The sequence below is a fragment of the Mauremys mutica genome, chromosome 8 (assembly GCF_020497125.1).
Source record: "Mauremys mutica isolate MM-2020 ecotype Southern chromosome 8, ASM2049712v1, whole genome shotgun sequence".
In the NCBI taxonomy this organism is placed as follows: domain Eukaryota; kingdom Metazoa; phylum Chordata; order Testudines; family Geoemydidae; genus Mauremys; species Mauremys mutica.
In genome coordinates this window covers 33,658,000-33,678,617 of record NC_059079.1, presented here as the reverse complement: position 1 = coordinate 33,678,617, position 20,618 = coordinate 33,658,000, and the positions used below count along the sequence as shown (strand labels likewise).

Genomic DNA, 20,618 nt, shown 5'->3' with positions numbered 1-20,618 from the left:
GTGAAGACTTTAAAAAGGAAGGCAGCAAAGAGCCCAGAGGACTACTTCTGCTAGAAGGTATGGAGTTGGCTCTATGATAGTTTCAGGTATATTTAAAATGTTTTTTATTGAATTAAATTGGAAAATAAGTAGTATGACTGACTGGTAAGTATAGTACTCTTGTGGTTTGCCATCAAGCTCTGCTCTGGAGCACAGTTTAAACTATTTTTCAGTAGTATTGACAAATCGTAGATGCATTTTAGTATGTTGGGAAACTTAGAGCTTCTGGTAGCTGGGTAGCAGACAATTTGAGAAAGTGAGATAAGCACACTAGCTTGGATATTTCTGCTAAGCTAAGCAGTGAGGTAGCTAACAAAGTTGAGAGCAAAGACTGGGATTCTTAAAGGAGCCTAAGGAAGTAAGATGCTCAGCTCCCATTGAAATTCAATTAACTTCCTTAGTTTCCTTTTTTCAAAATCAACCCTAAATGGCCTTAACTAGGTTTCAGAGTTAACACCATTGATGATGATGGTGATGGTGACAATTAACAGCTTTTAGCTCTCTGCAGACACCTAGAGATGACAGTTTACCCCTTTTCACATATGTTGTTCTTTGCAGCTATAAGGGCTATTGAAAAATGTAACTTTAAAAATCATTTAAATTCTTGATCAAAATATTACAACAAAAACCCACAGCCAGAGTGTCACTGAAGATAAAGGGAGCCTGCTGGTGGTTAGGGAGCCTCCTCCCTCCCCCCCACACCTTTTCTATAAATCTAGTTTAAAAAAAGAATTGTATCTACTGTCTAGGCTTTTGGGCACACTTCACTGTTGAAAAATGCAATGTGATGCACACTAGAAAACATAATTCCAACTATACATACAGAATGATGGGTCTAAATTAATTGTCACTACTCAAGAAAGCAATCTTGGAGTCATTGGGGATAGTTCTCTGAATATATCTGCTCAATGTACAGCAGCCATCAAAAAATTAACAATATTAAGAACCATTAGGAAAGATAAGAAGACAGAAAATATCATAATGCCACTATAAATTCACGGTACGGCCACAGCTTGAATATTATGTGCCGTTCTGGTTCCCCCTCTCAAAAAGTATTAAAATTGGAAAAAGTAGAGAAGGGCAACAAAAATGATGGGGTATAGAACAGCTTCAATATGAGGAGGGATTAAAAAGACTGGGACTGGTCAGTTTGGAAAAGATGTCTGAGAGGGGACAGGTAAAGGTCTATAAAATCATGAATGGTGTGAAGATGAATAAGGAAGTATTGTTTTCCTCCTCACATAACACACGAAGTAGGGGTCACCCAATGAAATTAATAGACAGCAGGTTTAAAACAAAGTATTTCACACAACACACAGTCAAACTGTGGAACTCCTTGTCAACTGGTATTGTGAAGGCCAAAAGCATAACTAGGCTCAAAAGGGAATTGGGTAAGTTCATGGAGGATAGATCATCAATGGCTGTTAGCTGGGATGGTCAGGGATGCAACCGTGTGCTCGTTGTCCCTGAACCTCAGACTGCTAGAAGCTGGGATGGGCAATGGGGTGAATCACTTGATTGCCCTATTCTGTTCATTCTCTTTGAAGCATCTGGTACTGGCCACTGTCAGGACAGTGGGCTAGATGGACTTTGGTCTGATCCACTATGACTGTTCTTAGGCTCGTACCATTTAAGAGAGCATAAATTAACTGTTTTGGCTGTAGAAGTCTTGCCAAATAAAACATTACTAAAGTGTAACTTCAGCAAAAGAACATTTTACTGTTCTGTTTTTTTCATATCCTAAACCAACAAGTGTTCCTTATTTCTTTGGTCTTGATAGGTCCTCCTCTGAAATCAGAAGGTCAGACGCTAGTTGTATCACAACCTCAGTTTTAAACTGTCATTTGAAAATCTTACTTGGGAACTGTTTGATTTTTTTTTTTCAAATGTGTTCAGTGTTTAACCATTAGAATACTCAGGAACTATATACATATTCTAAACTAAAGGCTGAGAAGAAAATGTTACTGGGCTCTTGTCGTTCTCACCATGAGCCAATAGCCTTCTGCTCTCCTTTCCTTCAGTGTTCTAGTTCTCTTCCAACTTCAGTAGTTGAACTACCATAAACCACAGCAGGTTCCCAGGCTCAGAGGGTTTGGTTGGGGAAAGGGAACAGGCTGCATCCAATCGAGACAAGAGTCTGACCCATTCCTTTCTCCCAGAGGCTAGAAACCTTCCCTTTTCCTAGCACAATATACCCTATTGGATTTTAGGCACTATCCAGTCTCCAAAGTGTCAAACACCTAGAAACTAATCAGCTCTCTTAAGAGTTATAAAACCAACTGATCATACCACAGGAGTGGGATGAAGATTGGCAGCAGCAGATCAGGGAGAACTTGGCTCACTAGAGAAGCAAAAGCAGTAGTAGGCAGTGCAGACTGTTAGGTGAGGTTCTCCTCATCTCCACCCCCAATAGCGAGCGAGAGGGTGCAGCAGCCATTTTCTCCAGTCAGTCCTCTTCCTGTAAATTGCTGTAGTAGCAGCCTAGTTCTCCAGTCCTGAAGTAGATGGGCACACCATCCTGAAGCTGTGGTGGCTGCCAGGACCCCATCTTCAGGTACTTACCGCTTATGGGGTAGATTATGCCTGGTGGGGGTGCCTGGATTAGTTGGTATGAGGTCAGTAGGGCTGCAGGGCTGGGCATGCTTTTCTTCTTCCCTGCTTGTAGTGAATAGGGGTAGCAGCAGCCTTGCATTTGCTACTTTCTCTAAAGCAACCTCCTTCATCAGGAGCATGCAGCCTCATGATGGCAGTCTGTTTCTTCAGCCTGAAGGTAACATCACATTATCTAGTTCTCTCCCCCCCCCCACCCCACCCCCAAACCTGGCCCCTAGGCAAAGGCCAGTTTGAGCCTAGTGCTTAATCCAGATCTGTCTCTAGTTACTAATTTGAGAAGGATACACCAGTAAATGCACTAAGGCATCAAATCCTTGTAATAGATTTAAATTGTGGATTGTGGGAGAGAATAGCCTACATAGCAAATTTCATGAAGTGTTACTATCAGGAGTCTGTAACTTGGTTTCAATTCCATTCAGTACTTGTTATAGCTCCACTTTTCTTTTCAGTTCCTGTCCCATTTCCGTGTCCTTTTCAACCTCCTCAGTTCCCTATCTCTCTATTTCACTTCAGCATTAATTCAGGTCCCTATTACAGCTACCACTTCTCAAACAATAAATTTTCAGCATAGTTCATGACTAGGAACTAAATGGAAAGATCAGTATTAAAGATTGGAATTAATTCCCCCAAATAAGGTCTCTTTACGAACCCAAAGCTGATAAACAATTTTATTTTTCTCTAGAGCATTGCAGTAAAGACTCAAAGGGAAAGCCTTTGTGCAACTTCCATCTGTAGGTCAACAAATGTTTTGAGATTCAAGGTGTTTGACCATCTCTGGGGCACGTGGTAGTATCTTCACCAATCTCATTTCCGCAGTGGCAGTTAGATCACTGTCACAGCCTAGATGACTCTATCTAGAATTATGATGTGTAAGCAGTAGCCTAAGTTGCCTGAACACAACGACTGATCATAGAATCATAGAACTTAAGATCAGAAGGGACCATTATGATCATCTAGTCTGACCTCCCGCAAGATGCAGGCCACAAAAGCTGACCCACCCACTCCTGAAATAATTCTCTCCCTTGACTCAGCTGTTGAAGTCCCCAAATCCTGATTTAAAGACTTCAAGTAGCAGATAATCCTCCAGCAAGCAACCCCTGCCCCATGCTGCGGAGGAAGGCGAAAAACCTCCAGGGCCACTGCCAATCTACCCTGGAGGAAAATTCCTTCACGACCACAAATATGGCGATCAGCTGAACCCCGAGCATGTGGGCAAGACTCTCCAGCCAGACACTCAGGAAAAAGACTTTCAATATCCCAACATTGACCCTCGGTACTAATTACCAGTGGTCGCACTTTATTGACCTATTGACTAATTCACGTTATCCTATCAAACCATCCCTCCATAAACTTATCAAGCTTAATCTTAAAGCCAGAGAGGTCCTTCGCCCCCACTGTTTCCCTCGGTAGGCTGATGGGTTTTAGCCTTGCTATGGTTAGGTGTTTTCTAAAGATACAAATATGTACAGTATAATTTCATAAGAGATGGTGGGGGAAGGGGGGAAATGGCAAATGTGAAGACACTGTGATGGAGTGGTCACAAAACTATAGTTTAGATTATAAAGCACAACCTTATGTTGAGTTAAAGGCCCCAACTGAAACTGCATGGTTTTGGAAACAATTGAACCACTGGACGATCTTCCTTGGAGCCTTGCTGATGCTAAAGGACAACTTAATGAAAAAATTAGGCCTTATATTGGTTTCTGCAATGGCAGTAGGAACTTGGTAAGATAAGTTTTCCCCACATCAAGATAGCAGCTGAACATTCATATCAGGGTATCATCAGAATAGAAGATAATTCAGATAATTTTGACTTATGAGGAAATGGGGAGGAAAGGAAAAATCTTCAGTAGATATAGCCTGTTATGAATCTCTAAGCAGTTCATCGTAGTCATGGTCTATCTGTACTGGCTTGTCTTTGTTGTGTCCTTGAATCTCCAGGATGTATACAGAACAATTTAACATGGTATTGTAAAGTTGTAAGGACCATTGCACAATCCTTGGTCAGTTATAAGCATCTGTGTAAATGATTCATTTTCTCTCATGAATCTTCTAAGATTTAAATAGGACACATTTTATTGGGTTTAACAAATCAGTATATGCTCAAATCATACTTTTAAAAAAAATCTTAAGGTGTAAAAGCTCCTAAACACAGATATACTAAGAACCTTTGTCTTCTGTTGAGCTTTTCCTTTAGTTTGTCACCAGTTGTGCTACCTTAAAATAGGAAGCCTGTTAACCGCTAGTCTGAAATCAGGTCCCTCACAAATATTAGTTGCATTCCCCACCCCATCCTGCTTATCAGAAGCTACCATATGGAAATGGCTAGAAAATAGTTGAGCTCAACATAAGTGAAAGAAAAAAATCTTAAAATATCTCTGAATAGTGAAAAGCAATTTATCCATTTTATGAAGTTAAAAACTTACATTTATTTTCTGCATAAAATACATACTAGTGAGATCTCATCAGTTTTTTGAGAAAATAATTTGAATAAGAGGTTTTTATAATCACACCAAACTATAAATCAGACCTTTACTTAAACACAATTTTATACTTCATAAACTTATGCCGCTGATTCATTGGTTAGACTAGATTATTACTGTCTTTTTTTTAAGGTGAGGTAATTTTGGTAATTTTAATTTAGACTAATCATGACTGTAATTTCTTACATAACGCCTAAAAATTTTTCCAACAAATTGGTGGTACTTTTGAAGTAGTAGCTTTAAATAGTTACATTGGTGATAAGTATTAGAGGGGTAGCCGTGTTAGTCTGGATCATAGACTAACAGACATTTTGGAGCATGAGCTTTCGTGGATGAATACCCACTTTGTCGGATGCATCTGACGAAGTGGGTATTCACCCACGAAAGCTCATGCTCCAAAACGTCTGTTAGTCTATAAGGTGCCACAAGACTCTTTGCTGCTTTTACATTGGTGATGTAAACTGTCAACCCTAATACTGGTAAATTATTTTCAAAATGTTTAAATACATTGCTATATATTTTCAGTGACATTAGCTTAGTGGTACATTATGTGACTAAGAACTCTAATGAAAATAAACTCTCCATCACTATTGAGAGAGAACATCAGCAGTCATGAAGGACGGCTCTAGTACCTTTTGTTCTACGACCAACTTTGTTTCTCCTTCCCTACATCCTTGCAATTCATAAACTGCTGAAGCTAGACTTAGTGGCTGTAATAAGTAACAGATTAAGAGCAACAACATCAAACTTCTAGTGCTTTGTGTTGCAAGGGGAAGTTGCATCATTTTTCTCTGAAAAGTAACACTTGAAAATGGCACACAGGGAACCCCACGAAGTCAGCTTCTTCCACATCAAATGTATTCCGTGTATGAATATTTTTTTCTAGTTGCCAGTTCTACAGACACCATGAAATCTGAAAGATAAACTGGCATCTTTCCTTCCCTTGCATCACCAATGAAGATTCTGCAGGCAAAATTGTGCCCTTAGTGAGAGCTGTGTACAGGTGTAACTGATTGGAATTCAGTAAATAATTCTGTTGTCCACAAAGGGAATGAAATTAGCTAATTCTGTCATAGCTGAGTTTGCTCTGCAATGTTTGCAGTAAAAACTCACCTTAGTTACTGAAGTAAGCAGATTTGTTGAATAAGGTGTCATGTTCACAAAGCCGTTTTTCAAACAGAGCCCTCACTTTGTTTCCATATAATGTCAACATGGTTTAATTATACACTAGCTTATCATTTCTGTTGAATTTATTTTTCTGTACTCCTTCTATTACAAGGAATTACTCTAGATACACTGGCCTGATTCTAATGGGTTCTATTCCTGATCTATAGTGGGAGTGAGTGATGTTATTGGGCTGTATCTTTCCCACCTTTCAACCTATTTATTTACTCCTTCCACTTTGTGGCATCAGTCCTCCAACAAAGGAGGAAAGGAAAATTTTGAAACTTCTGCTTATTTATATTAGAAATAGCAGGAACACTTTAAAGCTGCCATAAAAGGGACAGCCAGTTTTATTTGGGGGTGTTGGAGGTTTTTTTGCCCTTTGGGTTGCCTCTAAAACTAGACTGGCAAAAGCATTAAACCCTAAACAGCCCTGCTTTGATGCAGGAAGGACTAGAGGAGCTGCCTTCATCTCATTTTCTGGCTCCATGGCTGCTCATTCTGTGGGTAGATAAATACTGTGTATGTGGGGGTCTCTGAGCTCATCCCTAAATGGTCATTGAGGGATTTGCTTCTAGTGCCCTCTCCCTCCCAATTTGTATGAGGTACACAATGCCACTATACAGATGAAGAACAACAAGGCAGCAGATCTAGATGGGATCCCCACAGGAATCTTTTAAAACGGTGGGCCAGAGCTAATTTGGCAGCTTTACCTGCTTATCCTTCAAATCTGGATAAAGGAGGAGATATCCAGTGAAATGAGGGCTGCCCTGATTGTCACCCTCTTCAAGAAAGGGGATAAAGTGGATTGTGGAAACTATTGTGGTATCTCCCGCCTAGCCATTGCAAGTTCTGGCGCAGATCCTTCTGCCCCTGTCAGAAGAAATTTTCCCAAAGTCTCAGACTGGTTTCTGACCATGTTGTGGAACTGCAGATATGATCTTCACAGTACGGCAGCTGCAAGAAAAGTGTTGGGAGCAAAACCGACCACTGTATGTGGCTTTTATTGATCTAACTAAAGCCTTTGACTCAGTGAATCGCCGTGCCCTCTGGACTGTGCTAAGATTGGATGTCCTGATGATGACATCAATGTCCTAAAATTGCTTCATGATAACATGAAAGTGACTGTTTTGAGCAGCACTGACTTAGAGAGTGAACCTTTCAAAGTTCAAACAGGGCTGTATCACTCCAACCATGTTTGTGGTTTTTATTGCTGTCATTGTTTACCTAGTATCCGAGGGGTAGCTGTATTAGTCTGGATCTGTAAAAAGTGACAGAATCTTATGGCACTTATAGACTAACAGACATATTGGAGCATAAGCTTTCATGGGTGAATACCCACTTCCTCAGATGCATGTGGTGGAAATTTCCAGAGGCAGGTATAAATATGCAGGCAAGAATCAGTCTAGAGATAATGAGGTTAGTTCAGTCAGGGAGGATGAGGCCCTCTCCTAGCAGTTGAGGTGTGAACTCCAAGGGAGGAGAAACTGCTTTTGTACTTGGCTAGCTGTTCAGTCTTTGTTTAATCCTGAGCTGATGGTGTCAAATTTGCAAACAAACTGAAGTTCAGCAGTTTCTCTTTGGAGTCCATACCGAAAACCCACCGACCACTATGCCTACCTTCATGCCTCCAGCTTCCATCCCAGACACACCACACAATCCATCGTCTACTGCCAAGCGCTGAGGTATAACCGCATTTGCTCCAACCCCTGAGACAGAGACCAACACCTACAAGATCTTTACCAAGCATTCTCAAAACTGATACCCACATGAGGAAATAAGGAAACAAATCAACAGAGCCAGACATGTACCCAGAAGCCTCCTGTTGCAAGACAAGCCCAAGAAAGAAACCAACAGGACTCCACTGGCCATCACCTACAGTCCTCAGCTAAAACCTCTCCAATGCATCATCAGTGATCTACAACCTATCCTGGACAATGATCCCTCGCTTTCACAGGTCTTGGGAGGCAGGCCAGTCCTCGCCCACAGACAACCCGCCAACCTTAAGCATATTCTCACTAGCAACCACACCATAGTCACTCTAACTCAAGAACCAATCCATGCAACGAACCTCGATGCCCAACTCTGCCCACATATTTACACCATCACAGGACCTAACCAGATCAGCCACAACATCACCGGTTCATTCACCTGCACGTCCACCGATGTAATATATGCCATCATGTGCCAGCAATGTCCCTCTGTTATGTACATCAGCCAAACTGGACAATCCCTACATAAAAGGATAAATGGACACAAGTCAGCTATTAGGAATGGCAATATACAAAAAACCCGTAGAACACTTCAACCTCCCTGGACACACAATAGCAGATTTAAAGGTAGCCATCCTGCAGCAAAAAAACTTCAGGACCAGACTCCAAAGAGAAACTGCTGAACTTCAGTTCATTTGCAAATTTGATACCATCAGCTCAGGATTAAACAAACTGTGAATGGCTAGCCAGCTACAAAAGTGGTTTCTCCTCCCTTGGAGTTCACACCTCAACTGCTAGAAGAGAGCCTCATCCTCCCTGACTGAACTAACCTCGTTATCTCTAGACTGTTTCTTGCCTTCATATTTATACCTGCCTCTGGAAATTTCCGCCACATGCATCTGAGGAAGTGGGTATTCACCCACGAAAGCTTATGCTCCAATACGTTTGTTAGTCTATAAGGTGCCACATGACTCTGTCATTCTTTACCTAAGTGCTGGGAAGTTTACAGCTGGCGTTGAAATCACGTACAGAATGGACGGAAAGCTGTTCAGGCTTAGCAGCTGAAAGCCAAGAGTATGATTTCCACAACGTCTGTTGTGGAACTTCAGTATGCTGATGACAGCGCAGTCTTTTCCCACTCAGAGAGATCTTCAAACGATCTTGAATGTGTTTGCTGATGCTTACGCATGTCTTGGTTTCACTCTTAGAGCGCTTTAGTTTTCTTGATATGATCAGCCCTCTCCAAATGAGGTATTGTATGCCCTATCTATCAAAATCAATGGAGTGGCACTGGAGAATGTTGATCATTTCCTCTACATTGGAAGTAATCTTTCATCCAAAGCAGACATTGATGCAGAAATTGAACATCGACTGAGCTGTGCCAGTGTAGCTTTTTCTTGGGTCTTTGAAGATCACAACATTCGTACAGACACCAAGCTTCTTTTTATCAAGCCGTTATTCTCCCAAAACTGTTGTATGGTCCAACACTTGAAAGTCCTTGAGAGGCACCATCAACGCTGCCTTCGTAAGATTCCGAAGATCAAATGGGAAGACAGGCGCACCAATATTAGTGTTCTGGAAGAGGGTAAAGACCACCAGTATCGAGGCAATGATCATCAGTCAGCAATTCCGCTGGACCAGTCACAGTCTGGCATCCGGACAATATCGCCTCCCAAAACAAGTCCTGTTCTCTCAGCTGAAAGAAAGGTACCATAATGGTGGGTGGACAACGGAAGCGTTATAAAGACTTGCTGAAGGACAACCTTAAAATGTAATATTAACATTGATACTTGGGAGACACTTGCCCAGCATCGCTTAAAATGGAGTGAAGTCCTATGTGATGGTCCCCTGCATTTTGAGCTTGCTTGCTGACAAGCCAAAGAGGACTAGAGGTGCAGGAGGAAAGAGACTGGTTTCCAGTCATGGTCAACAGCCTCCTGATGAGCCTGAAAACATCTACCCTCATTGTAATAGAACTTGTGGGTCAAGGATTGGCCTTATTTGCCTCCTAAGGGTCCATAACTCCCATGGAAGATGATCATTCTCGATAACGAGTGATTGTCCATTACTGTATATGGATTGCCGTTAGTCTAGTAATATATTCTATAGTGGATACTTTACAGGTGTTGTATAATTAAGTACAGAAATTGCGTTTAATTATCAGTATTAGACAAAGTGGTGGAAGCTAAAATTCAATGTATCTTAAGACTCCTTTCTTAACTCGTGCCATGAAGCGGTTTGGAAGAAAGTACGTGGATGTGAGCTCAGGACTCTGGCCTTTTTCTTAATAGCCTGGTATTTGTGAATATTGTGGTTTTTAATATTTCATATGTCTTAAAAGGAGCTCTCCATGAATGCTTCTCATGTTGGCAATTCTTCAAAAAAGCAACACTTCTCTCCTCCCCCAAATGGTAGGTTTTGATTTAGAAATGCTACCAGACCTCTAATGCTGGATTCAGTTTTTTCCACTTAAAGAACAGAGGCAACCATTCTTGTCTGGTGTGAAAAATATACTATCTTCACCAAATTTGTAGCCAGTGTAGGTAATTTTTTAAACTCAAATTGGATTTTTAAAATTAATTACTGTATTTACATTTTTAACATAAGAACGGCCATACTGGGTCAGACCAAAGGTCCATCTAGCCCAGTATCCTATCTACTGACAGTGGCCAATGCCAGGTGCCCCAGAGGGAGTGAACCTAACAGGTAATGATCAAGTGATCTCTCTCCTGCCATCCATCTCCACCGTCTGACAGACAGAGTCTAGGGTCACTGTTCCTTACCCATCCTGGCTACTAGCCATTAATGGACTTAATCTTCATGAATTTATCCAGTTCTCTTTTAAACCCTGTTATAGTCCTAGCCTTAGGTAAGGAGTTCCACAAGTTGACTGTGCGCTGTGTGAAGAACTTCCTTTTATTTGTTTTAAACCTGCTGCCTACTAATTTCATTTGGTGACCCCTAGTTCTTGTATTATGGGAATAAGTAAATAACTTTTCCTTATCTAATTTTATATACCTATATCTATCTAATTTTATATACCTATATCTATCTAATTTTATATACCTCTATCATATCCCCGCTTAGTCTCCTCTTTTTTCCAAGCTGAAAAGTCCTAGCCTCTTTAATCTCTCCTCATATGGGACCCTCTCCAAACCCCTAATCATTTTAGTTGCTCTTCTCTGAACCTTTTCTAGTGCCAGTATATCTTTTTTTGAGATGAAGCGACCACATCTGTATGCAGTATTCATCAGATTCTTTATTTACATGTTATTTCTTTACTTTCTTCCCATTTTATAGTCTTAAGATGCTAAAATGGATGCTTTATACTCTTAGGCTGTGTCTACACGGCACAGCTTACAGTGGCACACCAGTGCCGCTAAAGCCTTACCACACATTGTAGTCACTCTTTGTCAGCAGCAGCGAGCTCTCCTGCTGACAAAATAAAACCACCCCCCAACAAGGGACTATGTTGGCGGGAGATCATTTGCTGCCAATAAACCCATATCCACACCGGTGCTTTTCATCAGTAAAATTTGCCAGTCAGGGGTGTGTTTTTTCACAGCCCTGAGCAACAAAAGTTTTACCAACAAAAGTGCAGTGTAGGCATAGCCTTAAGTTCGTAATGTTAGTGAAAAATGGCTGTGTAAACCAGGGGTGGGCAAATGTTTTGGCCCAAGGGCCACATCAGGGAATAGAAATTATGTGGCGGGCTGTGAATGCTCACAAAATTGGGACTGAGGTGTGGGCTTTGGGGGTAGAGGGGGCTGGGGATGAGGCATTTGGGGTGTAGGAGGGTGCTCTGGACTGTGACCAAGGGATTCGGAGGGTGGGAGGGGGATCAGAGCTGGGGCAGAGGCATGTGGGAAGGGGTGCAGGTTCCAGCTGGGAGTGCAGGCTCTGGGGTGGGGCGGAGGATGAGGGGTTTGGGATGCAGGAGGGTGCTCCAGGCTGGGATCAAGGGGTTTGGAGAGTGGGAGAGGGAATCGGGGCTGGGGCAGAGGATTGGGGCATGGGGAGAGGCTCAGGGGGTGCAGGTTCTGAGGGCGCTTGCCTCAAGTGGCTCCCAGAAGCAGTGGAATGTCCCTTCTCCGGCTCCTATGTGGAGGTGCAGCCAGGTGGCTTTGCATGCTGCCCCATCTGCAGGCACTGCCCTGCAGCTCCCATTGGAGCGTGTAGGAGCCGGAGCAGGGCCGTGCTTCCAGGTGCTGCGTGGTGCGGCCCCGACCCCGTGCCCTGACTGGAGCGCCGAAGCAGGGCTGAGCCGCGTAGTACGGCCCCGACACTGCGCCCCAGCCAAGCCATGTAGTGTTGCCCCCGACTCAGTGCCCTGGCCAGAGCGGGGCCAAGCTGTTTGGTGCGGCTCGCAGGCTGGCTTAAAATGGTTCTGGCCCATGGGTCGCCCCTGATGTAAACCCTAAAATTCTACCAAGAAGCTTCACACTTAAAAATGCTCATCTGTGGGGGTGGGGTGGGAGAAATCCAAGGCCCTGTTAACATCTTCATTGTGAGAACACAAATTCAAATATAAAATTAATAAGCAAATGGCCACCACTATGTTTGGAACCGACATCACATACGGATAGTTTCCACAGTCAAAAAAGCTGCATTTTTCAGCTAGACTATACTCCTCCATCCAGGTTTGAAGTCAGCGGGACTTATGCTCCAGAGTCACTTAGGTCCTTTTGAAAATCACACCTTTTGGTGCCTGTATATTGAGTTATGAGCCTAAATTAGTCTCCTATTTTTTAAAAAATTGGCCTGTGTATAAAAACAATCAACTAAATAGTTAGGAGCAATTTTGCTTAGAAGTGATTTTATGCCACTAAAAAGTTTTTAATAGCTCTAGTGCCATATGCTGTAAACATTTTTGTGTACATGCTTAACTTTAAACACATGACTATTAAGGTAAGTAAGATTTATGCTTTAAATTTTCAGAATCAGGGCTGTAATTTTCAGGTTTTTTCCCCTATAGTAGGTTAGTAAAAATCAAATAAGTTGCTACCAGTAATGTTTTAATAAAGAGCATTTATACTTTAGATTAAACCTTTATAATGAACTAAATTTGCAATAGCAAATTTCAGATTATTTTGACAGTCTCAACCTAATTTAATTCCATAATTTAAAACAAAGATTTAAATTGCTCCACCCTGTTTATATCCCATGAGGTGTGAGTAAAGGATAAAATTTTCTTTTTGCTAACAAATGACTGGCTTATCCATCAAACTTCCATACAATTAAAACTGCCTCCTACCTTCAAATGTAAACATGAAGACATTGTGTTGTCTTTCAACAACATTAGTAACAATGAGGAAGAAGTCAATCTCTTCAGTTATTCAATTTTTCTATATTTAAAATGGCTGCCATTTCCCATTGTATAATAGGGTTGAACATGCTTATACCTTCAATAAAGATGGTATGAGGAACACTAGCCCCTTAGTGGAAAGTGGCCACTGTTTACCGTTGTTCTAATGGGACTGAAAGCACAGGCTGTCCACAGGGAGGAGGTCTTCCTCCCGTGCTATGAGTATCAAACGGAGAGGAGATAGGTCTGCCACAAAATTTGGCTCAGTTGGAAAGCAGTGGGGAAGGAGTGCTTCTGGAGAGAAGCTGTGAGCTTTCAGGCCTCTGAAATGTCAAGATACTCCTTTTTGTTTTTAGGAGCTGTAGCTGGCCATGGAGTAAATGTGGCAATTGACAGGTTCCTCCCAACCCAGAATGCAGACACCATCAAAAAGGGAATTGGGGAATGTAGAGACCTATCAACTCTCTCCCATACACACTTGGTTCCTTGACTCCTCCACTTCAAACACATCCATACCCCTATATGCCATAGGGGCTGGGGGCATCCCTGTCCCCTTCATACTCCCTGAAGCCCTCCTACACTTCAACAATGAAATTCCATAATCAAAAACTGCATTTAAAAGTGATTAAGGTATGACAAGTGTGATTGATATCCTCCAGACCCATCCAAAAAAGCAAGGAAATACCAGGTTACATTTCCTTGTCAGTTGAAGGCAGAAGGAAGTCCCTTATGATGATGCAATACTTTCAATATCAGTGGAAACCTGTTGTATGGGCATTTAAGATGCATCTAACAAGTGTCCCAAAGTTAATACTCCTTACTTTTAAGAAGCTGCATGGAAGAAAGAGATCACACTTACATGAACCTTTTGTTCATAGACTTATTTTGATTATATGCTGGCTTCCATACACTAACTTTTAACTCTTCAGACTTCTCTGCAGAGCTCTGCCTGTGTACCTCAACCCTGTACTGAGGGGACTAATTCAGTGTATGCCATTTAAGCCTTCAGACCCTTATTCTCTGCGGAGAATAGATGATGGCTGCGGGGAGGGGAGGTAGTTGCTAGTCACTGGAAACTGTGACAACTAACTCGTTTCACAAAGGCCATAGTACCATCTTCAGATGGTGACATTTTTCAGTTACTGCTAGTCTAGGTGAGATTTAAATCAGTGATCTAGAAGTGAAAAGCTCTGTCTTAAACCTAGGGTGACCAGACAGCAAATGTGAAAAATTGGGACAGGGGGTGGGGAGTAATAGGAGCCTATATAAGAAAAAGACCCCTGTAAAATCAGGATGTCTGGTCACCCTACTTAAACACTTGATTCAGTCAGTCTCCTGAAACAAGACTGAATGTATTATAAACATGAAGATTTCGAACAAGCTTTTTCTTTTTCTATTTCTTTTTTCTTTATAAAAAACAGAAAGAAGAAGGAAAAATTCAAGGGCAGCTTAATAACTCTGACTCTAACCAGTATATTAGAGAACTGAAAGATCAGATAGCAGAGCTGAATGATGAGGTAAGTGATGAAAAAAAGCTGTCATCTTACTCATTTATATCTTTTGTTCTAGTATCTTGTAACAGCATAGCAGTTCTCGCTGATTATGAGGAACTATTGCAGTTTAAAGGTTTGACTTTTTCCACAGTAATATTTTTTTCACCTAACACTGTAAAAATAACATTCCAATTGGTTTAATGAGTTTTGGCTAAACATAAGGAATCAACATTTTGTCAATCTTTTTATTAATGTTAAAATGACCCAAAAATGTTACCTGTGTTTTTCCTAATTCTCATGAGCTTTTAGGAAAGGTATACAATAACCAATGGTTGATCATGTGTTGAAATGTTACACTGCATTAGAAGCTCTTGTTAAAAATTAGTTATTTTTAATGCTCATTTGCTTTGCTTTTTAAGGTGAAATAAGTTAAACTAAACTGTACTTTGTGGTATTTACCGTTGAGAGGAAAGGTCTTTACGTGGAAGTATTACTGAGATTGCTAAAAAAAAAAGGATGCTTGCTTAATGTCAGTTAACAGATTTCTTTGTTTAAAAATTGCCACAACTTTGAACCGATGAAATTCCTCACAGACTTCCTTGATATAAAGATTTTAGTAATTTTCTGTTAACTATAAAGATTCTGGAGGATTTTAAACACTAAAGGCTTATATAACCAGAACTCTTACTGGTATAGTTCATTTGTTTGTCTCATAACATTATGGAGATATGCCCGTGGCTTTTCTGTGCCATGAACAATGTTTAGATAGTCATCTTTGCTTTTTTATACTGCTAATGTACACTTTCCAAATAAACAACAAAAATTAATAGTTGGTTGAAATCTTAGTTGTAGAGCAATGCAACTGGTTCAGTTATTTGCCTTTCCTGTTCTAGTGTTCTTTCCATTAAATAATCACACCACTTACTTACCATGATGCAGTTACTGCTTTCATAACACGTACAAACTACTCGAGTAAATACAACCTTAAAAGGCTCAACCATTTTAGGACCCATCCCTTGAGGATTATAATACAGTGGAGAATCTTGCACTGCTGTCTGTACTGTAGATAAAGGACTTCAGTCTCTAAGGCCATCAATCCAGCACCTTGAGCATGCACTAAACTCACTCAAAAATAAAGTTAAAATCAATACCCTACCGTCTTGCATTAAAGAATGTTATGTTTAAATGGATACAGTCAACCTGCTTATGCTCTCAAACTTCTTTAAGGGAAGGTAAATTACTTCCGGAATCCTTGGAACATGTATATTTTGCAAAAATGTTAGGAGTAACTAAGGAACAGTGCCTGACTAGTGAAACTTGTAACTGAGACTGAACAGAGTTCAGGGAAAATGGGAGAGGGTCAAAAGAAGTCAATGAATTTCAGCACAGCTGCTGTTGGAAAACAATGTTTGAAGTTAACTTTTCTTTGTCCGATATCTTGCAAAAGCTGAATGGCTAAACAAATTTTTTGACCAAGCTATTCCTGAGTGTAGTAAACTACATTAGATGAAACTATGTTAATGCATGCTAAGGAACTTTTAGTGCGCACCCACAGGTTCCACGTGAGCCAGTTAGTGTGCAACATGCTAGTGCACACTTACAGTGGGTGATTGGAAATTAATTTAGCTAATTTGTTCATTAGTTTCAACTCTTACAATTTTTTTGGATTAATCTGTAATTTTTTTCCTTGCATGTATGTTTTTGCAGAAAAAAATATTAATGCAAGAGTATCTTGACAAAATGACGAAGCAAAAATATGCTGGTTCAGATCCTCAGTGAAAAAAATCTTTCCTCTTTAGGATTAATATAGTTTAGCAGGTACCTATAAAACTATAGACCAATCCTGATAAAATTTTGTTCTGAAAAGAAAGGTCCTCTTTCTGTGTGGCCCAACAATGGCTACAAACTTTCTTCGTTAGCTAACTGATCTTTGGGTCTACTTCTCTAAAAGTTTATAGAAACGTTAAGAATAAACCTGCAAATTCATCTTCCTGAAGATAGGGCAATGTTGTACATGCCATGCTGACCACAACTATTCAGCTGGCTCAGATGTAAAACACATTCATTGGGATGAAGGAGAATTCATAGGAACTATGTAAAGTTACTGCTTTTTAATGCATTATAGCTACATGACTTTAAGTGCATAAACTTAGAGCTGACTGGAAAACAAAAGTCACTTCACATGAAAGTCACCTTTTTTTACAAATGTTTTGTCCTATTTTTTTTTAAACTGAATTTCCAGAAAATTTTGGTTTTGCGTAAAGGGTGTTTTTCATTGGAAAATCATTTCAGTAACATTTTCAGCCAGCTCTACGTGAATGCAAATGCTGTTTTATTTATTTTATAGAAAAACTGAGATTAAGGGCCAGATCCTCAGCTGGTGTAAAGTGATATAGAGTCACTGAAGTCAATGAATCTCTGCCAATTTATATCAACTGATGCTCTGGCTCAATACAGTTAGACTGGACATGGGGTGGAATATGAGCATGGACACAAGTATTTGTTACTGTCTGGGGGTGGGGGGAGAAGCTAAGCTAATACAAGTGTCTATATGGAAGTGTTTGCATCAGAAACTCTAGGTAAAAACTTTATTATTTCTGCTTAAAATGCTGAATTGCTGCGTTTCAGACCATCAGATTATGGAACAAATCTTATTTTAAACTGAAGCTTATGTATCTAAGAGATTTATCTTTGCCCCAGGATAGCCCATTTGTACTAAAAATTGAATGTCTCGTGAGAATTAACTTTAGAGGCCTACACTACTCCCCACCCCTCATTGGACTGCTTATGTGATTATACGGGAGTACCTTGCCAAATCAGGGTGTTGGGACCTACCAAGTTTTGTCATTTTACCACCATATTTTACTTTTTATTTTTTCTTGCACTCAGTAGAATCCTTTTGTCAGGGGACTGATTTGTGTTACCACATTGGCACCAGCACTTCAGCTACTTCTGCAGACTAACTTCTCCCTCCTGTATAAGCCCTGGAACTGAATCAGTTCCAGTTTTAGTTCTGTGCCACGGGAAACACCTTCTCTCAGCAGCTCTGCTTTATGCAGGGATGGTTATGGAAAAAGGGCCTGTGGACGTATGACTGATGCTGGCTAAAGGGGATCAACCCTAACCCTTTGAATATCACAAGCTGTTGAACTCTCCTACCCCATCCTCTTAGTCATTCGCCTCCAGCAACATGGCATTCAACACTGGTAATAGCTGGCCCACTAGTTCACCCATAGACTTGTGTTCCTAAATGAGATGAGATGTTTGGGTAGTTACATTAGTCACTAAACGGTTCCTTATAATTACTGTGGGGATTATATTTGGAGAGAGCCTATTGCCACAGTTCTAGTGACCAGTCAGCTACTTTTTCCCCCTGCCACTGCAAAGGCTCCTGGGATTTGCCTTGGTCTTCCTTAGGGTCCCCTTCTAATAAAAGAAGGTGTCTAATAGAGCTTAAAAAAACCCTCTAAGGGCAACTCTGCTTCCTCCCAGAGTGATTCAGGATAAATGGATCCATATTCCCGGTGTCAAACATTCTGGATTCTGAAAGGGTATGAGGTTTTGCTAGAAGAAGAGATGCAAACCCAGGGAGCTGCCTCCCCTGCTAATGTGTATCCCAAGGGATACATGTTCAGCAAGACATAGCTCATCTCCTGGTGCTGTGCTCCTTGGAGGAGGTAGTGTATGCAGAGTGCATCAGTGTATAGAACGATCCATTCCTAAGGTTTATGCTTCCCTTATCTTCTCGTGAAGGAAAAGCTGTACAAGTTTGGTGCCATCCCTAAGAGGACAGAACCAAATACCATCCTTTTTAAGAGTCCTCTCTCTTCTCCCCCCTCCCCTTGCTCCCATAGAGGGTACTGTTCCCTCAGGCACCCTGTGGATAAAATATAGCACCACAGTATTTTGAGGAGTTGTCCTCTGTTTCCATCTTCAAACCCTCTTTGTCCTGGCTTCAGGCCATTAATTAGCAAACCTGTAGTAGTAGTGCAGATGTAAGAGCCTCACTAAGGCCAGGTCTATACTACCACTTTAGTATAATTTACGTCAGTAAGTGGTGTGAAAAAGCCATCCCTCTAAATGATGTACGGTACACTGACCTAAGTGCTGGTGTAGACAGCCCTATGTCAGCAGGAGAAGCTCTCCCGCTGACATGCTACTGCTTCTTGCGGAGATGGATTTATTATGCTGATGGGACTGAGCTCTTTATAGAGCATCTTCACCAGATGCACCACAGTAGCACAACTGCACTGCTTCTAGTGTAGACTAGCTCTTAGGTAAAGCTTCTATTGGGTCCAACCATGATCAGAATTGGTATGGATGCCTCTCAGGGTTTGGGGAGCCCTCATGCTATCATACTCTTGCCAAGAGAGATGGTTTTCAACAGAAGGCACGAAGAACATGAGCTGCCTGAATTGAGCCACTGGGAATGCCTTCAAATGCCTTTCTCCTCTCTTGACCTCATCTGCCTTCCTAATGATCAGACAACAGGAACACAAAGGCTTAGCTCCCATCTGCCTGTCGACATGAGGCTTTTCTGTATAGGAGACATCCTCCAGAAGCCTCCTTTGGGCAGAGAAGAAACCACTCTGCATTACAGCAGTCAAGGGCAAGCTCAACATGAGGGCAGGGGGCTGTACTCGATGACCTCTCGAGGTCCCTTCCAGTCCTAGAATCTATGAAAATTATGCATATTTATTAACACACAAGCCCGTTGACTCAACCATTACAACCTTTTGCCAAGGAAATGGGAATTGAACAGTAGGGTTTTCCACCCAGTGTTCTCAAATGGGGCACTTGCTAAATTCTTCTTTGCATTCTGCAAGAACAAAAGCCTTGGATCTGGTCTGTTCCAGGCACTGGGAGAAATGGGCAAGGAGGACAGATGCCTTCTCATTCAACTACTCTGAATGTCAGGATGCCAACGTAAATTGAAGACAGGAATTGCCCTTGTTGAGCTGTCCTCGGCATACGACACTGTCTGGAGACAGGGCCTCCTCCTCAAGGTCTCCCGCATCATTCACTGCTGGTGAATGATCTGCCTCTTGGCAGCAATGACTGGGGACCGCCACTTTAAGGTAAACTTTAAGAATTCTTGATCTACTGATCTGGCCATTAATTTGGGCATCCCTCAGAGCTCTGTCCGGGGCCCAGTGACTTTTAATCTATATACCGCAGATATACCAGTGATGGAGTCAAGGAAATTCTTGTATGCAGATGATATTGCCCTAGCTATTCAGCCTACAAGCCTCCATACAATCAGCTGCACCCTAACCCAAGATCTTAGCACAATGGCTGATTATTTCCAATGCTGGAAACTTAGGCCTAATCCAAAAAAACCACATGGTAATTGCTTTCCATCTGAACAAGAAAATGGCTCTTACCAAACTTGATGTGCAGTTCTGTGGTGAGTCTCAATGGAGAGTCACGTGGAGCACTTCCACTACTCAGAACAAACAGCTAGTTGTTGATCCTGTTGAGGAACCACCAGGTTTTGATTTATGTTGGAAAGACTGGTGCTGATTGAATTGCATCAGGACATCTCATGGGAGATGTGGACAAACCCTCTTAAGTGGAAAATGATGCAAACACCTCTATGACTCTGGTCACCAGGCACAAACAATGGAGCACATCATATCTGAATGTTACCTTTGTTCTTTCGCCGGGGGCCTGAAGGACATTCACCAGCTCACTGCTGCGGCAATGTGCTGGCTATCAAACTTAGATATAAATTTGTAATTGTTGCTACCTACTGAAGCCATACGGAAGAAGGTCTGATGTATTCCTTGCCTCCTCTTTTACCTCTTGG

At 41.4% G+C, this 20,618-nt stretch overlaps 1 protein-coding gene across 11 annotated transcripts in view; it reads left to right on the top strand.

The window, feature by feature from the left end:
* EVI5 (ecotropic viral integration site 5) overlaps window positions 1–20,618 on the top strand; it is a 136,950-nt gene that overhangs the window by 89,286 nt on the left and 27,046 nt on the right. For 10 of the 11 annotated variants that reach the window (XM_045027138.1, XM_045027141.1, XM_045027137.1 and 7 more), the window contains one exon: window positions 14,738–14,833. The exons of the other annotated variant lie outside the window; for it this stretch is intronic. In XM_045027138.1, coding sequence (XP_044883073.1) covers window positions 14,738–14,833 — 96 coding nt within the window. The remainder of the gene's footprint in view (window positions 1–14,737; window positions 14,834–20,618) is intronic. 11 annotated transcript variants of the gene reach the window in all.